This window comes from Dromaius novaehollandiae, chromosome 26 (assembly GCF_036370855.1).
Source record: "Dromaius novaehollandiae isolate bDroNov1 chromosome 26, bDroNov1.hap1, whole genome shotgun sequence".
Lineage (NCBI taxonomy): Eukaryota > Metazoa > Chordata > Aves > Casuariiformes > Dromaiidae > Dromaius > Dromaius novaehollandiae.
In genome coordinates this window covers 7,518,761-7,535,409 of record NC_088123.1, presented here as the reverse complement: position 1 = coordinate 7,535,409, position 16,649 = coordinate 7,518,761, and the positions used below count along the sequence as shown (strand labels likewise).

General features: G+C 36.6%; 1 protein-coding gene and 1 long non-coding RNA gene across 2 annotated transcripts in view; one reads left to right on the top strand and one right to left on the bottom strand.

The window, feature by feature from the left end:
* The window catches only part of UNC5D (unc-5 netrin receptor D), a 171,415-nt gene that overhangs the window by 42,448 nt on the left and 112,318 nt on the right, over positions 1–16,649 (bottom strand). Inside the window, exons 6-7 of the mRNA XM_026122357.2 lie at positions 16,386–16,553; positions 14,814–14,978 (exon numbers count right to left, since the gene is read on the bottom strand). Coding sequence (XP_025978142.2) covers positions 14,814–14,978; positions 16,386–16,553 — 333 coding nt within the window. The remainder of the gene's footprint in view (positions 1–14,813; positions 14,979–16,385; positions 16,554–16,649) is intronic.
* Positions 1–16,649, top strand: part of LOC112996711 (uncharacterized) — a 178,170-nt gene that overhangs the window by 156,742 nt on the left and 4,779 nt on the right. The window lies entirely within an intron of this gene.

Below are 16,649 nucleotides of genomic sequence, written 5' to 3'. Positions count from 1 at the left end.
GCACAGAAAAGCAAGCATTTGAAAGCATGACAAAATTTTCCTGATGCATCACTCCATATAGGTGAGGTCACATTGTTTTTAGGGGTTGCATCACAGTATTTGCCATTTTTTAAAAATGGGAGAGAGTTTGACTTGTCAAACAATCAATGCACAGTCAAAAGCAGAGAGCTGGCTACTGCACAGCCTTCTCCTCAGCACACACTGCTAGCCTGGGCTCCTTGCTGGGGTATGCCTTCAGCTCTCATTCTAGCCCAGTGGAAATCATTCAGATATGGTAATGCAACCCTTAAATGAGAGAATGTGGAACAACTGCAGCTACAGAGGCCTGTTATAAGTATTAGCATGATTCTCATCTACTGCTAGCTTCCAGGGAAAGTTTTGAGTTCTGGAGCTAATGCAGGTCATGAATCCTCTGAAAAAAGGCATTCTCCATCAATCTTAAGGAAGATTTCTCCTACTCCCGCCAAGCCCTTCTCCACTCTTCATTCTCTGTGTAAGCTTTATTATGAGAAGAAGCAGTCCATCCTCTGAAAGTCAGAGAGGGGCTGAAGAAGTCCTGCATATCACCTTGGATTCCCGCAAGCATCCTCAGTCTTTAAAACAGAGTTGGAAAATGAACCTTCCTGTGATCACACCTGTTTGCTAAACTTACAACCAAGTTTTCTAAGATTTCAGTCTTGCAAAGAAGAGGAATTTGTTTCTTTAAAAGAGTGAATCCAAATGAAACCTGCTATATTATGTAATCTAATTATACAATCGCACTTTTCTAGATCTTTTGGGATTTGGGACCACGCACCATGAAATTAAATTACTTAGCAAGTATACTTAGTGGGTCCTTAGATAGTTCCCTTAATGCCATACTCCAGTTTAGAGGAAGAGATAATCATGTATCCACAATGTATATCATCTGCTATCCCACTATGTGGTAATTACTGCTATCAAGTGGGAAGTAAGTATATAAAGAAAGTGCATTTATTTATAACAAAGAACAGCAACATAAAATGACTGGGAAATCCAGACTATACAATATCAGTAAATAAACTGCAATGTACAGAAACGGGACAGGAAGTCAAATTTAGCATTGAATAAATAGCCAATTACTGACATTCCTCAGCTTGTGTTTGGGAGGGGGCTTCTGTAGTGCATAGGTATTCTGCAGAAAATCAGATAACTTTATTTTAGCTGAATTTTTACAATAAACATAAAACTTCAGAATACTGAGATGAAGGAAATGACTACCTGTGAGCAGGATCAGAAGAGCTCATTTTCTTGGCTTGCCAGTTTCTTATGTCAACTGAATGTCTGACAACTAACAATACAAGCAGCTGAACTTCCTGGGAAGGCACACCAGCTGCCAAGTGCAATAGCTGCGTACTGACTGTTCTCTAACATAAGTGAAACTGCCATATGACTTGTAGCAGCAAAAAAAACTGAGTAGGAAAACACTGATTTAAGTAGGTTGAAGCACATGGGATAGCTGCTACAAATAGGGCAATGTGAGTAACTGATTTTTTTAGTTAGGCAGCTGAACCAAAAGTAAAATAAACAGTTTGGATCAAACTTCATTAACAGAAAACACCTCTTCCTTCCCTATTCTCAACCATTTAGTATTAAAATAATACCATAAATATCCCAATCAACCCCAAATAAACATTTTGAAATCAGTTTTACTAGCACCACCTATTTAGCCCTGAAAATACTTTTGCAGCTGTTGAATTTTCAAATAATGTCACATTGAAAAAAACTTCAGTTTTTAAAAAAATTAACAACTTGCTGAAAAACAAAACCAAAAAATTCACCAAGCTCTAGGTTCTGTGCAAATACCAGCTTTCAGAACAAAATCCTCTTCTATGGCATGACATGACAATTATTTATAACTCAATAGACAGAATTTCTTGTAAGTAAATAGATCCACTCATTTCTACTAGAATAGAATTTTCAGTAACAGTTACTAAAGATTTTTTAATCTGAATCTTTTTTCCATTTTTTCCATGAGTTGCAAAATGTTGTGAACATAATTTTGAATTGTTTAGGTTTAAAGTTTGGAATTCTAGAAAATAAGCTGCTAAACGTGCTTAGAAATGTATTAGACTAACACAGGGAGCTGTCCATATTCTCATCCCCCAGTTGGAAAATGTAAACATAATGATAAACGATTTCAAAAGGTCACAAAGGAAGACTAGGGAAATACCTCAAACCAAACCGAAACTACCTGAATCCCAATCCGATGTCTTAATCACAGAGCTACTGTTTTACCTCCGTTTCAATTCCCTATTATCACATACAGAATAGAAGTACAGAAACGAATTACATTTCTATTTCTTCTAATTTCTATATTCCCAACCTATTTTGTTGTTACAGGGAATTATGAAGCTCTATCGCTGACTTAATTTTTGTGGCTAATCAGTACAATGAATAAGCCAAGAGAAGGAGTGCTATATATTTCCAGTGGCACAGGAAATCTGATAGAAAGTGGGTTCTTTTCCTTTCTAGAGAACTGGAGTGAGCTGGTAGTTATTTCACCACATAACTCCGTAGGATTTCTATTTTGGTCATAACTTTAAAACAGAAAAATGCTGAAAATGTGAATGATCTGTTTCACCTACTTGGGGTAACAGAATATGAAGTCTTAAACATACACAAATAACCTGTTAAAAACTACTGTCACCATAACAACAATAGGTAGAAAGCACACGATTTGAGGTTCTATCTTGCACCGTCAAAAACTGAGAATATACAGCACACCTCAAGTTCTCACACTTGATTAACACTGATTTATTATTCTAAATCTATATAGTTTAGCTTATTACTTTCAATTGATTCAAATGTTAGATACTGTACGTTTTAGACTCTTATAAACCACAAAAAACTGTCGTACACGACTTAAAGATGAAAGCAAGAATATACAATTAAAAAAAAATTAGAAGTTTTACCCAAGCAAAATTTTTCTGATGACGTAAGAATTTTATTTTCAGGGAATTCTTTTAACTATCCCTAGGACCTGAATTTGATTGTTTTCTATAAATGGCATGATTAAAAACTCATGTATTCTTCTCTGAATCTCCTTAACTATAGTAAGATCTTCACTGCTCTATTTCAAAGAGTTATGCATATGTTAACATACCTATTCCTTAGGCAGGGGAAGAAAAACCTACAACCGTAAAGTAACTAATAGTTAGAGTTCAGGGGAAGGAAAATTTTTGAAATCCATCAGAATTTAGCAGAATTTTAAAACAGCCTTATCTTAAATGAGTAAAACAAGTGTGACATGGTATTCCTTCTTATTGATGCCAAGCAATAGAGCTGCTTAAGAAAGGTGACTTTCATTTCTACTTAGGACATTGTTGGTGTATGTATGGAAACATATACCATATTTTTAAAGTAACTTTAATCTCTTCTCCTTTCTATCTTTGTGTAAAGAATTCCCTTTGTTTTGGAGACTAGAAGTTAAAGACAAAAAAAGAAAACATGGCAGCTTTGGATAGGGGGCAATTTTTAAGGTTTTACTTTTTGTCAGAAGGGAGCAAAGGGAAAAACAAACAGAAAAAGAAAACATTTACAGTCAACCAATTACTATTTAATGAGCTGCATCCTCCCAACCCAGAGGAGGTAGTGACTCTCATAAGGCACTAAGTTTTTTTTTTTTCCCCTCCACATCAGTTACAGGGTACACGTTTGTTGTAATTGTAGCCTATATTTCACTCCACCTCATGACACTGTTACACAACATTTATTGAAAGCACATTTGATGGTAATGAAGTTTCTATTAACTATGATTAAGTTTCATAAAGCACCTGAAGATAATTTAAGATGTGCAGGAGCAGAAAATGAAACATTTGGTTTAGTACATTAGGAAATGTAATTGATTAAATTATCTCATTTACAATAAGTGCTTTCCAGGAGCTATGCAGGGCATACATTTCCCCCAGTCTCCCATCAGTTTGCTGTGAGATAGAAAAGATTTTTCTAGCTTCCGCTCTTCCCCCACTTTCCATCTCTCTCATGGTACCCCTTAGCAAAACTTCCATTTCTTCATATAGCCATTCCTAGAGGACACGTCCTAACAAAAGGAACACAAGTCCTAATAGATATGATATGTGACCAAAAGCCAGAGAATCGTGAATAAGGCTATTTAGTAGAACAGGCTGTTTCTCAATTATTTTCATAATTGACTTTGATTTTGCATCAATGATGATTCATGTAGTCTTAAACTAAGCTCCTGTTTCACTGCATAGCAACAAGCTGTATTATATATTTCTAACTTCACAGCTTAAAGAAACGCTTTAATTCTCCTAGGAACCTTGCATGTTAAAATCAATTCCATTAAAGTTTCTTTTTTTAAGAAATCAGAAATTAAAGTAATTTGACTGATGCTCTTTCAAGATCCTATAATTAAACAGGAACTGCACAGATAAACAGAAAGGTATCAACTGCCTGAGCTAAGCTGACACGCAACAGTACGTGACCAGTCAGGAGATGATTCCAGTGAGACAAAGGTGAGACACAATTTAAAGGACTGAAGCAACCAAGCCAACCACAGCCCATTTTTGAGCTACCTAAATTTAATTTTGAGCATCCAGGGAAATGCTTCAGAATTGGAAAAGGTGAAGGTGAAATACTGTCATGGGAGCTCCCGACACATTCAGAACTACATAATGCGCCAAATTGGGTGGTTATGATAGACCCTACTTAACTCCAGCATGTTAAGAGTGGAGCTAGCAGTCAAACACCTTTCACCCACCACAAGTCGCAGCCATCTCAGCCAATAACGGTGCTCCTCTATAATTACTACTTTTATTGCATCACATTTTTGCTGCAATGTAGTTACGTTCCTGACCAGTGAAGTCATCTGTGGATAACATGCATTTGAACTTGAATGGTTCCTGTAAAACTCTTGCTATATCATACAGAAGAATCCTCTGGTATCTGACAGCCAAACAGACAACTTTTGACCTCCAAGAAAATTATGTGCGGTTTTGACATTGCTGTCTGCTGCATGTGAGCCCTAAATAAATATAGTTGAGGTTAGCTTAGGCTTTATAAAGGTTTTCTAAGAATTTAGGGCCCAAGTTTCATAAAATTTCAAATAACCTGAGCACCCTGTGCCCTTATACCTTGGAGGAATTCTCAGACTTAAAGGGAAATAGCTTATAGTAAATAATAGAGAATCTTTCTTCAAAGAAGATGAAAGCAATTGCATCCATTATGTCTCATGAAAGAGGCAAATTCTTGTCCTAACATCTTCAAAGGAGTTAGTTAGGCTAAAAATATGTTTATAAATCTATTCGTCAAAATTCAAAGAAAAAAATATTGAAAATTAAGCAGTCAGAAGTCCTCAAAACTTTGTATAGGGTTTAATCAAGGAAAAAGCAATGTCTCAGCTTTAAAACAGATAGGTCTCATGGAAATTGTGGTTTTGATGAAAAGTGAAGTGTGCCAGGTCTTTTTTTTTTTTTTTTTTTTTTTTTTTTTAAGTGAAGTGTTTCAATTAGTCAATTTACTGCAAATGTCTATATAAAACTAAAATTCCACTGAAATCAACAGAAGACTGAGAAATAAAAAGATTGCCTGATAGAGAAGCTCCCTAAAGCAGTACATAAATGTTATGCAGGGTAAAACATACATAAACACTCTTTACCAGGCAATAAATTAAGGCTGAAGCAAGCTGACCAAGATCAGACATAGAGTCAGTAGCAGAACCAGATTTAAACCAAGGCAGCCAAACTCCTATATTCTTTTTTTATTTTTTTTTTAATCACAAGACCTTAGCAGTACTCAAGAGTTCAATTTCAAGATAAGCATTCCTACAGAATGAGCTCCCAGTCCGATGCACAATTACTGAAGAATGACCACATTTTTTATTTTTAGTCTACAACCTACAATCACAAAGTCGCTAAGAAGATGCTTTCAGTAGATTTAAAAGCCTTTCATATAACCTTCAGTTTTATTTAGCTTCTAAACAAATAAAACAGAATTACAGAGAAGATGAAAAAAATCATATTTACAAGAGAAAAAAATAACTTACTTTGGGATTTTATTTCATGAAGAGGTTTTTTATCTAAAAAAGAGGAGGGGAGGAGGGGAGAGGGAGAGAGACAAAATTGCACTTAATAAATTTACATGGAGCATATCTATTTCCTATATTGCTCCTGTCTAGCTCTATAAATGAAACATTTTCTCCTTGTTTGCTGACAATATGAATATTTTATGCTGTCCATATTTTTCCCTTCCTTTCTTTTTCATTAATCTCTTTTCAGCTGTTTCTTTACAGTCATTTCTCACTTGGTTAGTTCAAGTATTTGTTGGCTTTCTTCGTTGCTTTTATTTATAATATATATCTCAGCAATAAGAAAGTTCACTACTTTGAAGTGTATCTCTTTGCAAACAAAGTTAAGAATGAATTAATTCTCTATATGTTTGAAACAAGGAAAGTTTAGTGACAGGCATTTACAGAAAAAATATTTATAAACTATCCATATGTATAATACGGACACATTTATGTATCTAAATATACACAAATGACATCTATGTGTATATAAAGAACATAATGAATATACTACTCATACATATGCAACTATATTAATTACAATACAGGTTTTATGCATTAGTGCATCTCTTAAAAATGAGGCTTTTCTCTCTCTCTCTTCCGATAAGAGATCTGGCACTGATCACTACTAGAGGTAGGCTGTCAGCATAATCACTCAAAAAATGTAACTGCAATCCTATGACCTACAGTGGGAATTAGAAGGCTTACTGGAAACCACAGTAACATATAACATGTTCAGCTCAATGTTTTGATACATGACAATATAAGCAAATAGATTATGAGATGTCTTCTGTTATTTTTACTACTTATGAAAATGAGCAGTTTAATAATACTCAACCGAAAAGCTTCTTGGGTACTGACCTTGCCAAAAAGCTAGGTATGCTTTTTTTTTTTTCCTCTCTCTCTGAACTTTGCAATGGAAATGCTGTTGACATAAACTGTTGTCTCCAGAAGACGACAATACAAATGAAATGAGTTTGCCATATAAACTGGTGAGATTGCTAGATACAGAAACCTCTTGGCAATATTCAGTATGGGGACTGGTTGAAAAATCGGAAAAAAAAAATCTGATTTATGATGCATTAATAAAAGGATGTTTGTAGTTCATCTGCTTGTAACGTACATGGTTCTTTACTTTTCTGGACATGAGGAAAAGAAATCAATAGTTTTTCAAGTTAATTATAACTTCAGAGCAAATAGAAAAAAATAAAATAAAAAACCTAAATCCCCCCTCTTCTGTTAAGCAAAGAAAACGCTTTCACTTCCTCTAGATAGAAAGAGAGAAAGATAGGAAGAAATCCACCATGGAAAACCATACAACTGAGAATACTGATATGAAATAAACAATGAAATAATATATATGCAAGAAACTAATAAAATATTAGGACTGTCTTTAATCAAAGTGACCTTGGCTTTCAGATTGCGTCAATCTCTGTTTTTTTCTCAGCTTAGCAGGCCTGGCAATCTTTGACATTTATCTAAAATAAAAATAATACTGTGCTTATCCTAAGTGTAATTTAGATCTATTCAACTGTTACAGGCAAAAGAACAGCTTCTCAATTTTTAATGGCAATCAAAGAATGCTCGTAACATTGTGTGCATGGTAAAATAAAGTAAAATCCTTATGGGTAAGAAGCATAGGAAAAAGCTGGGAACCAATCTATACTTAGCCGGTTTAAAACTTCACTTGCTTCTGGTGAACTGAAGTCTCATTTTAAAGGTTATTTTGTGAATGCAGGACCTATGACTTAGACATGTTTGTAATCTAAAATAACACTGGCCTGGTCTATTTTTCTGAGTCCCTCGAATTTAATTCACATATATTTGCCATAAATATGCTTTTTACAGCACATTCGTCAATAGAAAACTTTTTATTTTTGGAATGTGACTGTGTGACTGACCAATCTGTGACTATAGTAGTAATATCGCCCCACATTGCTATCTGTGTGTATTGCTATCTGTCTCTATGTTCTGCAAGGCAACTTGCTAACAGCATTTGCAGAGATATCTAGCAGTGGAGATTAGTCCAAGCATCTGTGGGTTTACTTGAAGAAACACAGCATGTGCATCCTCCTTTCCTGATACAGCTTCCCAGCTTCTGCTAATCAGAGACTTTAGCCAGAGGCTGAATCTGGACCACTGTGTTTAATAGCCACAATGGATCTAGCTTCTATGAATTCATCTAAATCCTTTTCCAATAATTTTGGCTTCTGAACATCCTTTGACAGGAAGTTCCACAGCCTTAATTATTGTGCTGTGTGTTAACTTTTTTTTCTTTTGCTTTGATGCCTCAAAAACTTCACTGTCTTCTTTAATGAAAATCAGGGAGAAGGGAATTAATGGATCTTATCCATCTCACTTGTCTCTCTTCCAAGTTGAGGAGTTATAGTCTACTTAGGAACTCCTGTGGGGAAGCTGTTCAGTGCTTCTTCCTTTTATCTTTTTTTCAGTCTGTTTACATTCTTTTTGAAATGATGTGACTACAACTGCATAAAGAATTCAAAACTTGAGCATGCCGTGGATTTATAAGCATAAGATGCTTTCTGTTTTGTTCTCATTTCATTTTCTAGTAAGTTTTTTCAGCTGGCTTTCTTTTTTTGACTATCCATGAACTGGATTAATGTCTTCCAGGAATTATGTTAAGACCTGTTTCTTATGATCTTTGAACATCATTTAAAGACTATCATTGGCCATTTTTCCTTTTTCCTCATGTGCATCACTTTGTACATTTAGCTATATGACTGTTTTCTGCAATTCGGTCACCTGGTCATTCTGTATCCTGAGATCCTTTGCAACTCTTTTGCAAGGCACCTTCTGTTTAGACTGCTTCGAATAATTCTATGTCATCAGTAAGCTTTATCAGCTCACAGTACATCTGTCTTTTTCCAAATTATGATCATGTTGAACAGTGCAAGGTCCTAATATAATTCTTGCTCCACCTCAAAGGAACGTTGTTCTCCAGTTAAGGGCTGGACCATCCAGAGCCAATCAAACACCAAATGAAGGCTGAGGAAAAAGGATGCTCCTGGGGAAGAATGGGTGACTTGTGTCATTCCTAACCTGTCCTGTCAGGGACTGAATCAAGGACTTGAGAGTAGACCCTGTTTGATCACCATTTCATTTAGTGACTCCAAGTTTGAAAATTCATGCTACGGATTACAACTTTTTCTACCAGGTCCGAATCAGGCCCTGTATTTCTGGCATCTTATGTTCTCAACCTTGCTTTCCTAAGATTTCTTATTTGTTAACCAAAGAAATGTTTCATTTCTATTTTTGCCTCATGAAAGGAACAAAGTTAACACATTCTGCCTCAGATAAATAACCTCCAAGAGATTAGTTTTCTGTAGCACAGTACTGCACTTCCTTCGCAATTCCCCATGGGATGAAAAGCAGAGCTGGAAAGACACGTATTGCAACATGAACACCAGAAAAAGAGAAAACAAAAGAGAAAAGGATAATTGCATCAATTCCTATCACCTGAGAAAACAATTATGATCCTAAAAGTAATCTGATGTAACTACATACATACATATACCACAACCCATAAAGGAGTAATAGCATCCCACTCCAATATGAAAGAAACAAGGGACACAACACTTCAATCTAATTGAATGCATATTGAAATTCAGCTTTCAGAACCAACACATCCTCCCTAGAAATACTCATCACAGCAAAAGAAAGAAAAAAAGTTTATTTAAAACATAAAGAACACATGGGCCAGAGCTGATCTCACTTCCATTTGTTAACTAGAGCAATAGCTTTTATATCAGTGGGTTTTAGCTTCCTTTCTTACAAGTTAGCTTACTCAGACTCTGTGAAGTACCGTTGTATGTAAAAGATAATACTGAGAACATAGTCAACTCCAGGTTATACTGGAGTAGACTTTTTCCCACAAAATACTTGCAGATCAGTTTTTGATTCCAATGTTAGGTGAAAAATTGCTGGTGGCAAAGACACATCTTCAGTTATATTTGCCTTTGAATTAATTTTAGAGAATTATTGTTAGTTCACACTTTCCCTAGCTTCCTTCTTGTCTTGTAAAAGGAGTAGAAATATCTGACACAATGAGATTTCTGAATGGGAAACTCATCAGCAGCACATTTTTTTTTTCCAGCCCTGGTATTCAACTCAGATTTGGGGGGAGGTTGTTTTTGTTTTCTTCCCAGGCTAGGTATTCAGCACAGGCTTAGAATTTAATTTTGTTGATTTTAAATATTACTGCTTTGATGTCAACATGTGCATCCTGGGTAGCCTTAGATTTTAAACAGCTTTTCATTTCAATCATAAAGTTTGCTTTTTATTGTTTGTGCCTTTGTAAAGTCATTTTGATTATTCATTTTCAACATCCAAGTTATACTTCACAGATTTTGTTTACATTAGATTTCACTTCCTTGTGCTCTTTCAAATAAAGGAAGTAGAAATGGATGCTGTTGTTTATCACTGCTGGCAGGTGATTAAATCTCTACAAAAAGAGATTTAAAAATCCTTTTTGTTTCCACCATCATCCAGTTATTCATTTTAAATAAGGCAAGTACTTTGTGAATATTAAATATAGTAAGGATATTTTAAGTCCCATGTGTGGAAAAGGGAATTGCTTCTGAGAGAGAAAGCTTCTGCTATGCTCCAAACATTTGTTCTAGGACATACCCTGTTTACTTCAGTTCTGGTTGCACATGTTTGTGCAAATTTTTTTTTTTAAATTGCCTCTACAGAGAGAGTCTAAAATGTCAGGACAAACAACAATTAAAGTTCTTCTGAAAAAGGCAATGATGAAATCTTGTGCTGGTTCAGTTGATTTCATCTTGTTGGGACATTTTCCTTTTTGGTGCAATGCCACTAGTCGGGTAAGCTTGTGGGTCTTTAGTAATATCTTTTACACTGGTAACTGTACAAACATACACCAGAGGGATGGTACTGATTCAAAGAGCTTGCATTTATGCAAAACATGGCAGACAATCAAAATAATAGTTAAAAAAATAGATAATTATTTAAACAAAGTTTGTTGCCATATTATAACTAGTCCCATAGTTCATCTACCAAATAGGATGGCGATAAGGGCTTTCTTTCAACCCTTGCCAGTGGAGTTCTTAATGTGGCACATTAGCAGAGGAGCTTGAGTAAAGCAACAGCAGAGAAAGCTATACTTAACTGTAATCCATTCTATGGATAAACAGAGAACGTATGTCTGCAGGGCTGTCAGTATGACATCTTTCATAGGCATTAAATTTAATAATAGAAAAAATAAATACTGCACTACATCTCTAATGAGTGATGTGTGTGTCTTCGGGCACGTCATTTTTTTTTGTTTTTCAAACTTTGTTTTCTGACAAGGTAGATGAATTAGCAACAGGTTCCTTATAGCCTGAAGTTTTTCAGCTCCTAGGGGTTCCACTTTAGCTCAGATCTTTGCAGGACCAAAAGCATTAATCCCTTCAGAAGGCAATCTGCTTTATCTTCAGCAGCCAAAGCTACATCACTACCTGCAGGAGAAAGCCAACCATTTCCTTCTCTCCTACCACCGTCTGAGATTAAGTGATTAAATGTTTGTACCAGCTGAAATCCTAGCCCCTTTCTCTTTCTGCTGATAGGACTTACACACAAACTTCTTACTAAAGCTACAGGCCATACAGATTTAGATCCCACATGCCTTACTCGGAGTTCAGCAGTGGCAGCCTGTACTGGGACTAAAAGTTGCTCATTAAGAGAAAGCAGAGTCATTTACAGAGCATTTTTTCAGTTAAGGCACAAAACACTGAATGAATATACCTAAGTGTACATAGTTCATGCCTGAGAATTTTACAAGGCAGTTTTTATATTTCTTATTATTAAAACAGCCTTATTCTAAGTGCATCTTCAGCCAGTGTTCTTAAGCTCGAGATGAGGGAACACAGACCTATCTAAAAATAAAACATTGCACTGGTAGCATGTTCGCAGACAGAACTCCAAACACCCAATCCCTTTTTCTATATCTGCAGTAACATGGATCAAGAGATTTTAGTAGTCCAGTATCTGAAATCTTTGTTCATACAAAAAGCTTCAGAGGGCTTTACCCCAGAACAGTTCTTGAAAATTCACTCCTGGAATCAAAATTAAGTATCGAGCATAGTCCTCATGAGACAGTTGGCTAGCATAGTGCTAACCTTCTGCACTTCTGTGACATCTGAGACTGACTCATACCAATCTTAAAGTGATAATTCACTACAGAACAGAGAGCGACAGGGGCATTCTAAAATCTGCCTATTAATAGCATCTAGATCTCCTCAGAAATAGAGTGCCTAAGAAAGGAGAAATTCAGAGCCAGCAGACAGCTGGAAAACCACCAGCAGAAGCCTATGAGATGCAACACCTTGTTCTTGATAGAGCAGTGCTCAGAGGTCCAATCTGTACTTGATACCGACTGTGCTACCAGCACTTGGGGAGTTTCAGAGACTGCCCCCATGGAACAAAACTATTGCCAGCAAGTGAAATTAGTTTCTCCAAAATGTGTATCATCAGTCTCAGTGCTTAATAAAAACAGCTTTTACCCAAGCCACAAGCTGCTTTCAGACTACTAAGTTAAACCTAGGAATCTTTGTTCTTCTACCTCTAAACCATAAGCACAGCTGGAAGATGACACACAAGACTGACATTAACTACACAATATAAGATGATGTTATCCCCAAAGTAGGACAGGTAGTCTTTACACCTTGCAGTGTCATTAGGTCTCTTCTTGGAAGCAGTGACCTGAATAGGGCCACCTTTTATTAACTCTGATGAAACTCATGACTGTCACAAATGATGATGAGCATACAGATCTCAGCTGCATCTTTTCGTGCCCCTTTCAATGCATCTTTCTGACAGTTTTCCAATGGATATGCTAATCTGCACACATGAAAGGACTCTGGATTTAAGAAGCCATCTGCAGAGAAGGGTATTCATTTAATGTATAGGAAGGAGAAAGACCTCAGAAAGCATCTTATTATCACTGTGTTGGTCCTCAAATGCTGAATGAACTGCAGTGCTCACAAGTTTTCACTAGTAATTCTTTTTTAAAACACACGGAAGGAAAAAAGTTTAAATTTCATTCAAGTCCTCTTAACAAGAAAGTTTGACTATGTAACACTTGGAGCTGGAGAGCCGTTCTGTAATCCTGGAAACTTAAGGAGTTAGAGACATACAGTAAAACTGAAGATAATCCCTCCCTCAAAGAACAAATAAAGTCTTATTTAAAGTCTCAGCTGAGATATACATATTTATGAAGCTTATACAGTTATACAGGATGCTAGCTGCCATTAAGAAAATTATTAAAATCTTTGGAGAAAAAAGGGAGTTCATTTTGTTTAGAAAATTATTTTCCTCTTTTCGCCATACATACCTCACTAAAGAACTGGCTGGGCATAATTGTTTCTTCTTCTCTAAAACTGCCAACTAGTATTAGGAAGGGACACACGGAGGAAAGTTATAGGCACTTACACTAGTGTGAGCACACGTGTGATGGTTAGGAGCACAAGACAAGCTTAGGACTTACAGCTACAGTCTTTTTATTGCATGCATCATAGTGGGTGAAGAAAATGGCTGCTAGCAAAAATACGTATGTAAAAAAAAAAAAAAAAAAAAAAAAAAAAAAAAAAAAAAAAAGCTTGCAACTGCTTAATCTCCTGGAGAACCAGAAAAACTACTGTCAGTTCTCTAGGCAGCATGAGAATATGCAAGTCATGGAAATGCTCAGTATTCCTTACTTTGTACCTAGGTGTGACTTTAAGACTCCTTAAGTAGAGGAGCCCTTTCATAATAATAGCAATAGAGGCATATATCTCAAAGCACTTATCTAAAAACACCCATGTAATCAAGGAGGCCATTTGTAGACCTAGAACTAGAACCCAGGTCTCTTGATTACCACTACAGCATCTTCACTAGAGTTTGCTTCTGTGCCACACAGGATAGACTGGACTCCGACCTTAGTCTGATAAGATCAACAAGTAAGGGTAATACAGTGCCATGAAAAGAAAGAAAGGGGACCATTTAAAAATATTTTTTTTTAAAAAAAAGGCTTTTTTCAGTTTGTTTCAGCCCTACCATTCCTCACTGTTCCCATGGCTGCCATTTCATTGCTAGAAAGCAATGAGATGACAGTATTACTTCACGGATGTGGAGTAGCAATCAGTGTAGCAATACACTTGTTAGTTTCCCATTTGTTTCCAGAATATGCAGCAGTCCCTGGGTGTTCTGCAACTCTACACTGATATTTCAGCTGCAGGGCTGATTTTCTTGGCTCCTTAATTGTTTGTTGATAGTAGCAACAACTACATGCCAGATTCTTTCCAAACATTTAAGGGCAAATCCTTCCAGAAGGAACTCACAGTGAAGTGAATTTGCCTTTAACTTCTGTGTTAAAGGCTTAAATAGCTCTTGTACCGACTGTATTTATGTTGGTGCTTTGCCCATTTACTTGCAAGGAAAGGTAGAAGGCTAAGCAGTACTGTGAAATATGTTGTAGCAGATGGTCATAATTACACATTGCAATAACCTTTATTTCGATTTTTAGAATCACCTGGTAATGAATAGGTAAAGTATGTGCTACACAATTCCAGTGACACAGAAACCACTGTGGATTTCAAACTGCACATATGCAACTCCCTAAAAACATAATCTATTTTTTCATAGTAATATTTCAGCCACAGGAGTTCTACTGACATGGATATGAGGCATGTGTGCTACACTACCAAGATTATATCAGCAATCCTAGGCAACACCTCCCACATCCCCTCCAGTGCAAACTGTCACCCACCTTGAATGCAAAGCCCTTCAGTGCAATTCTCTGACTCTTGACTCAAGCCCTCGCAGTATTTTCCTCCGTTTCTTGGAGGCGGAGCAACACATTCCCGAACTCTCAAGTGCTCACATTCTGGGCTGCAAACAGACCATTCACTCCACACCTCCCAGTTTCCATCCACTGAATGGTGAGGGAAAAAAACAAACAAACAAACAAAAACAAACATCATCAGTGCATGTCAAACTGGTGCAGTTCAGAGATCCTACCAAGAAAACTTGCTTTCTCTCTCTCCTCAGGTCACAGCAAGTAAAACATACAGTGTAAGTCACAAGAGACACAGATAAAGCCTCATGAGATGTAAAATTAAAATTCAGCATTAGAATGCTACCACCTCGAGTGTGGAATACAGAAGCTTTTTAAAGAGCAGCAGTACACAACACTGCAAATACAGTCTATTAAAATATAGTCGATTAAAATGGCAGGAGGAGACATCTTCTTTGCCACATAGCTATTAGCTTATGTTTCAGGAAAAACTACTACCTTAAAACAGGTTGATGTATAGAGGCCACACATTACCCTACCAAAAAAGCGATGCTGACATTTACAAAAAGAGCATAGCTGGCCTTGTAGGCCTCTAGCTAATGCCCTGAGCAAGACAATGGATCAGTATCTTCCTTTGCTGACTGATTTATAGCTGCCTCTGACACTGCCCCAAATGAAAAGGGAGTCCACAATCCCCATCTTCTCATGCATAAATCAAATTTAGGAAAAGTCAAATGAACACAGAAACTAATACAAATAATATTAAATTCTTTAAATCCAAGTTCAGGATGTGTTCTATCTAAAAAGTCATAAAGGCTAGAAAAGAGATTCCAAGAGAATCCTAGTAGGTTAGGCTCTGACCCCAAGCAAACAGAGTCATGGAACTTTCACATGTTCAATCTCACTAACTTTCTGTAGCTGTACCCGTGAAACACCAACTCTAAAATCAAATAAAGGAGGTTTCGGGTGAACAAATGAGGAAATGTACAGTGTCCAGGGATGTAACTGTGCTCCATGTATAACATAAGCTCTATTTAGAAAAGTTAATATATTTAAAAGCAAACATTTGCAAACAAAAAATCCTTTTAAGTGAAGTCGTGAGCTCAGGTTTCTGCGTGTCTCTTTCTAGCATTACCAACATCACCACAACCTAAAGAATGGTTAGAATTCCCAGTGTGAAGTCTAGTCCTTGAAACTCAAATGTGTTCTCTCCTCTCCCTATCCATCCACCCCCTTATGTTATTCTTTATACTGAACCAGTTGCTGTCTTGTGATTGCACATTTAGTTGGCTTCAATATAAGTTTAAGCACTGAGAAACCTGGCAAATCAGGCCACAGTTGCTTGTGACGACTGCTCTTACAAGAAAAATAAAAAAGGCACAAGGCTCTGAACTGTAGTCTAAACAAGCACACAGCTATCTCCAATCTCCTTTTTAACCTTAACGGACTCTGCAAAGTATTGTTGTCTACTAAACATTTCAGGTGGGAAGAGCTCTCTTAGTGTGACATTTAAAGTTAGTCCTGAAGAAACCATGTATATCTCACCAGGGCAAAGTGAAGTGCAGGAAATTTTCTGCACTGACATGCCTTCACAAAAAGCACCTCCGTTGAGTGGAGCAGGGTTTGTACAGGTTCGCGATCGCTTCTGCCAGCCTCGACCACACCGTGCATTACAGTTTGACCACTCAGTCCATGACGACCAGCCTCCATTTACTGCAAAACACACACATGCTTGAGATTGCTGTAGATGCATTAAGAGACATTAAACAAAAAATCTGTTCAGATCTCTTCACTCTAAGGCAGGATTTT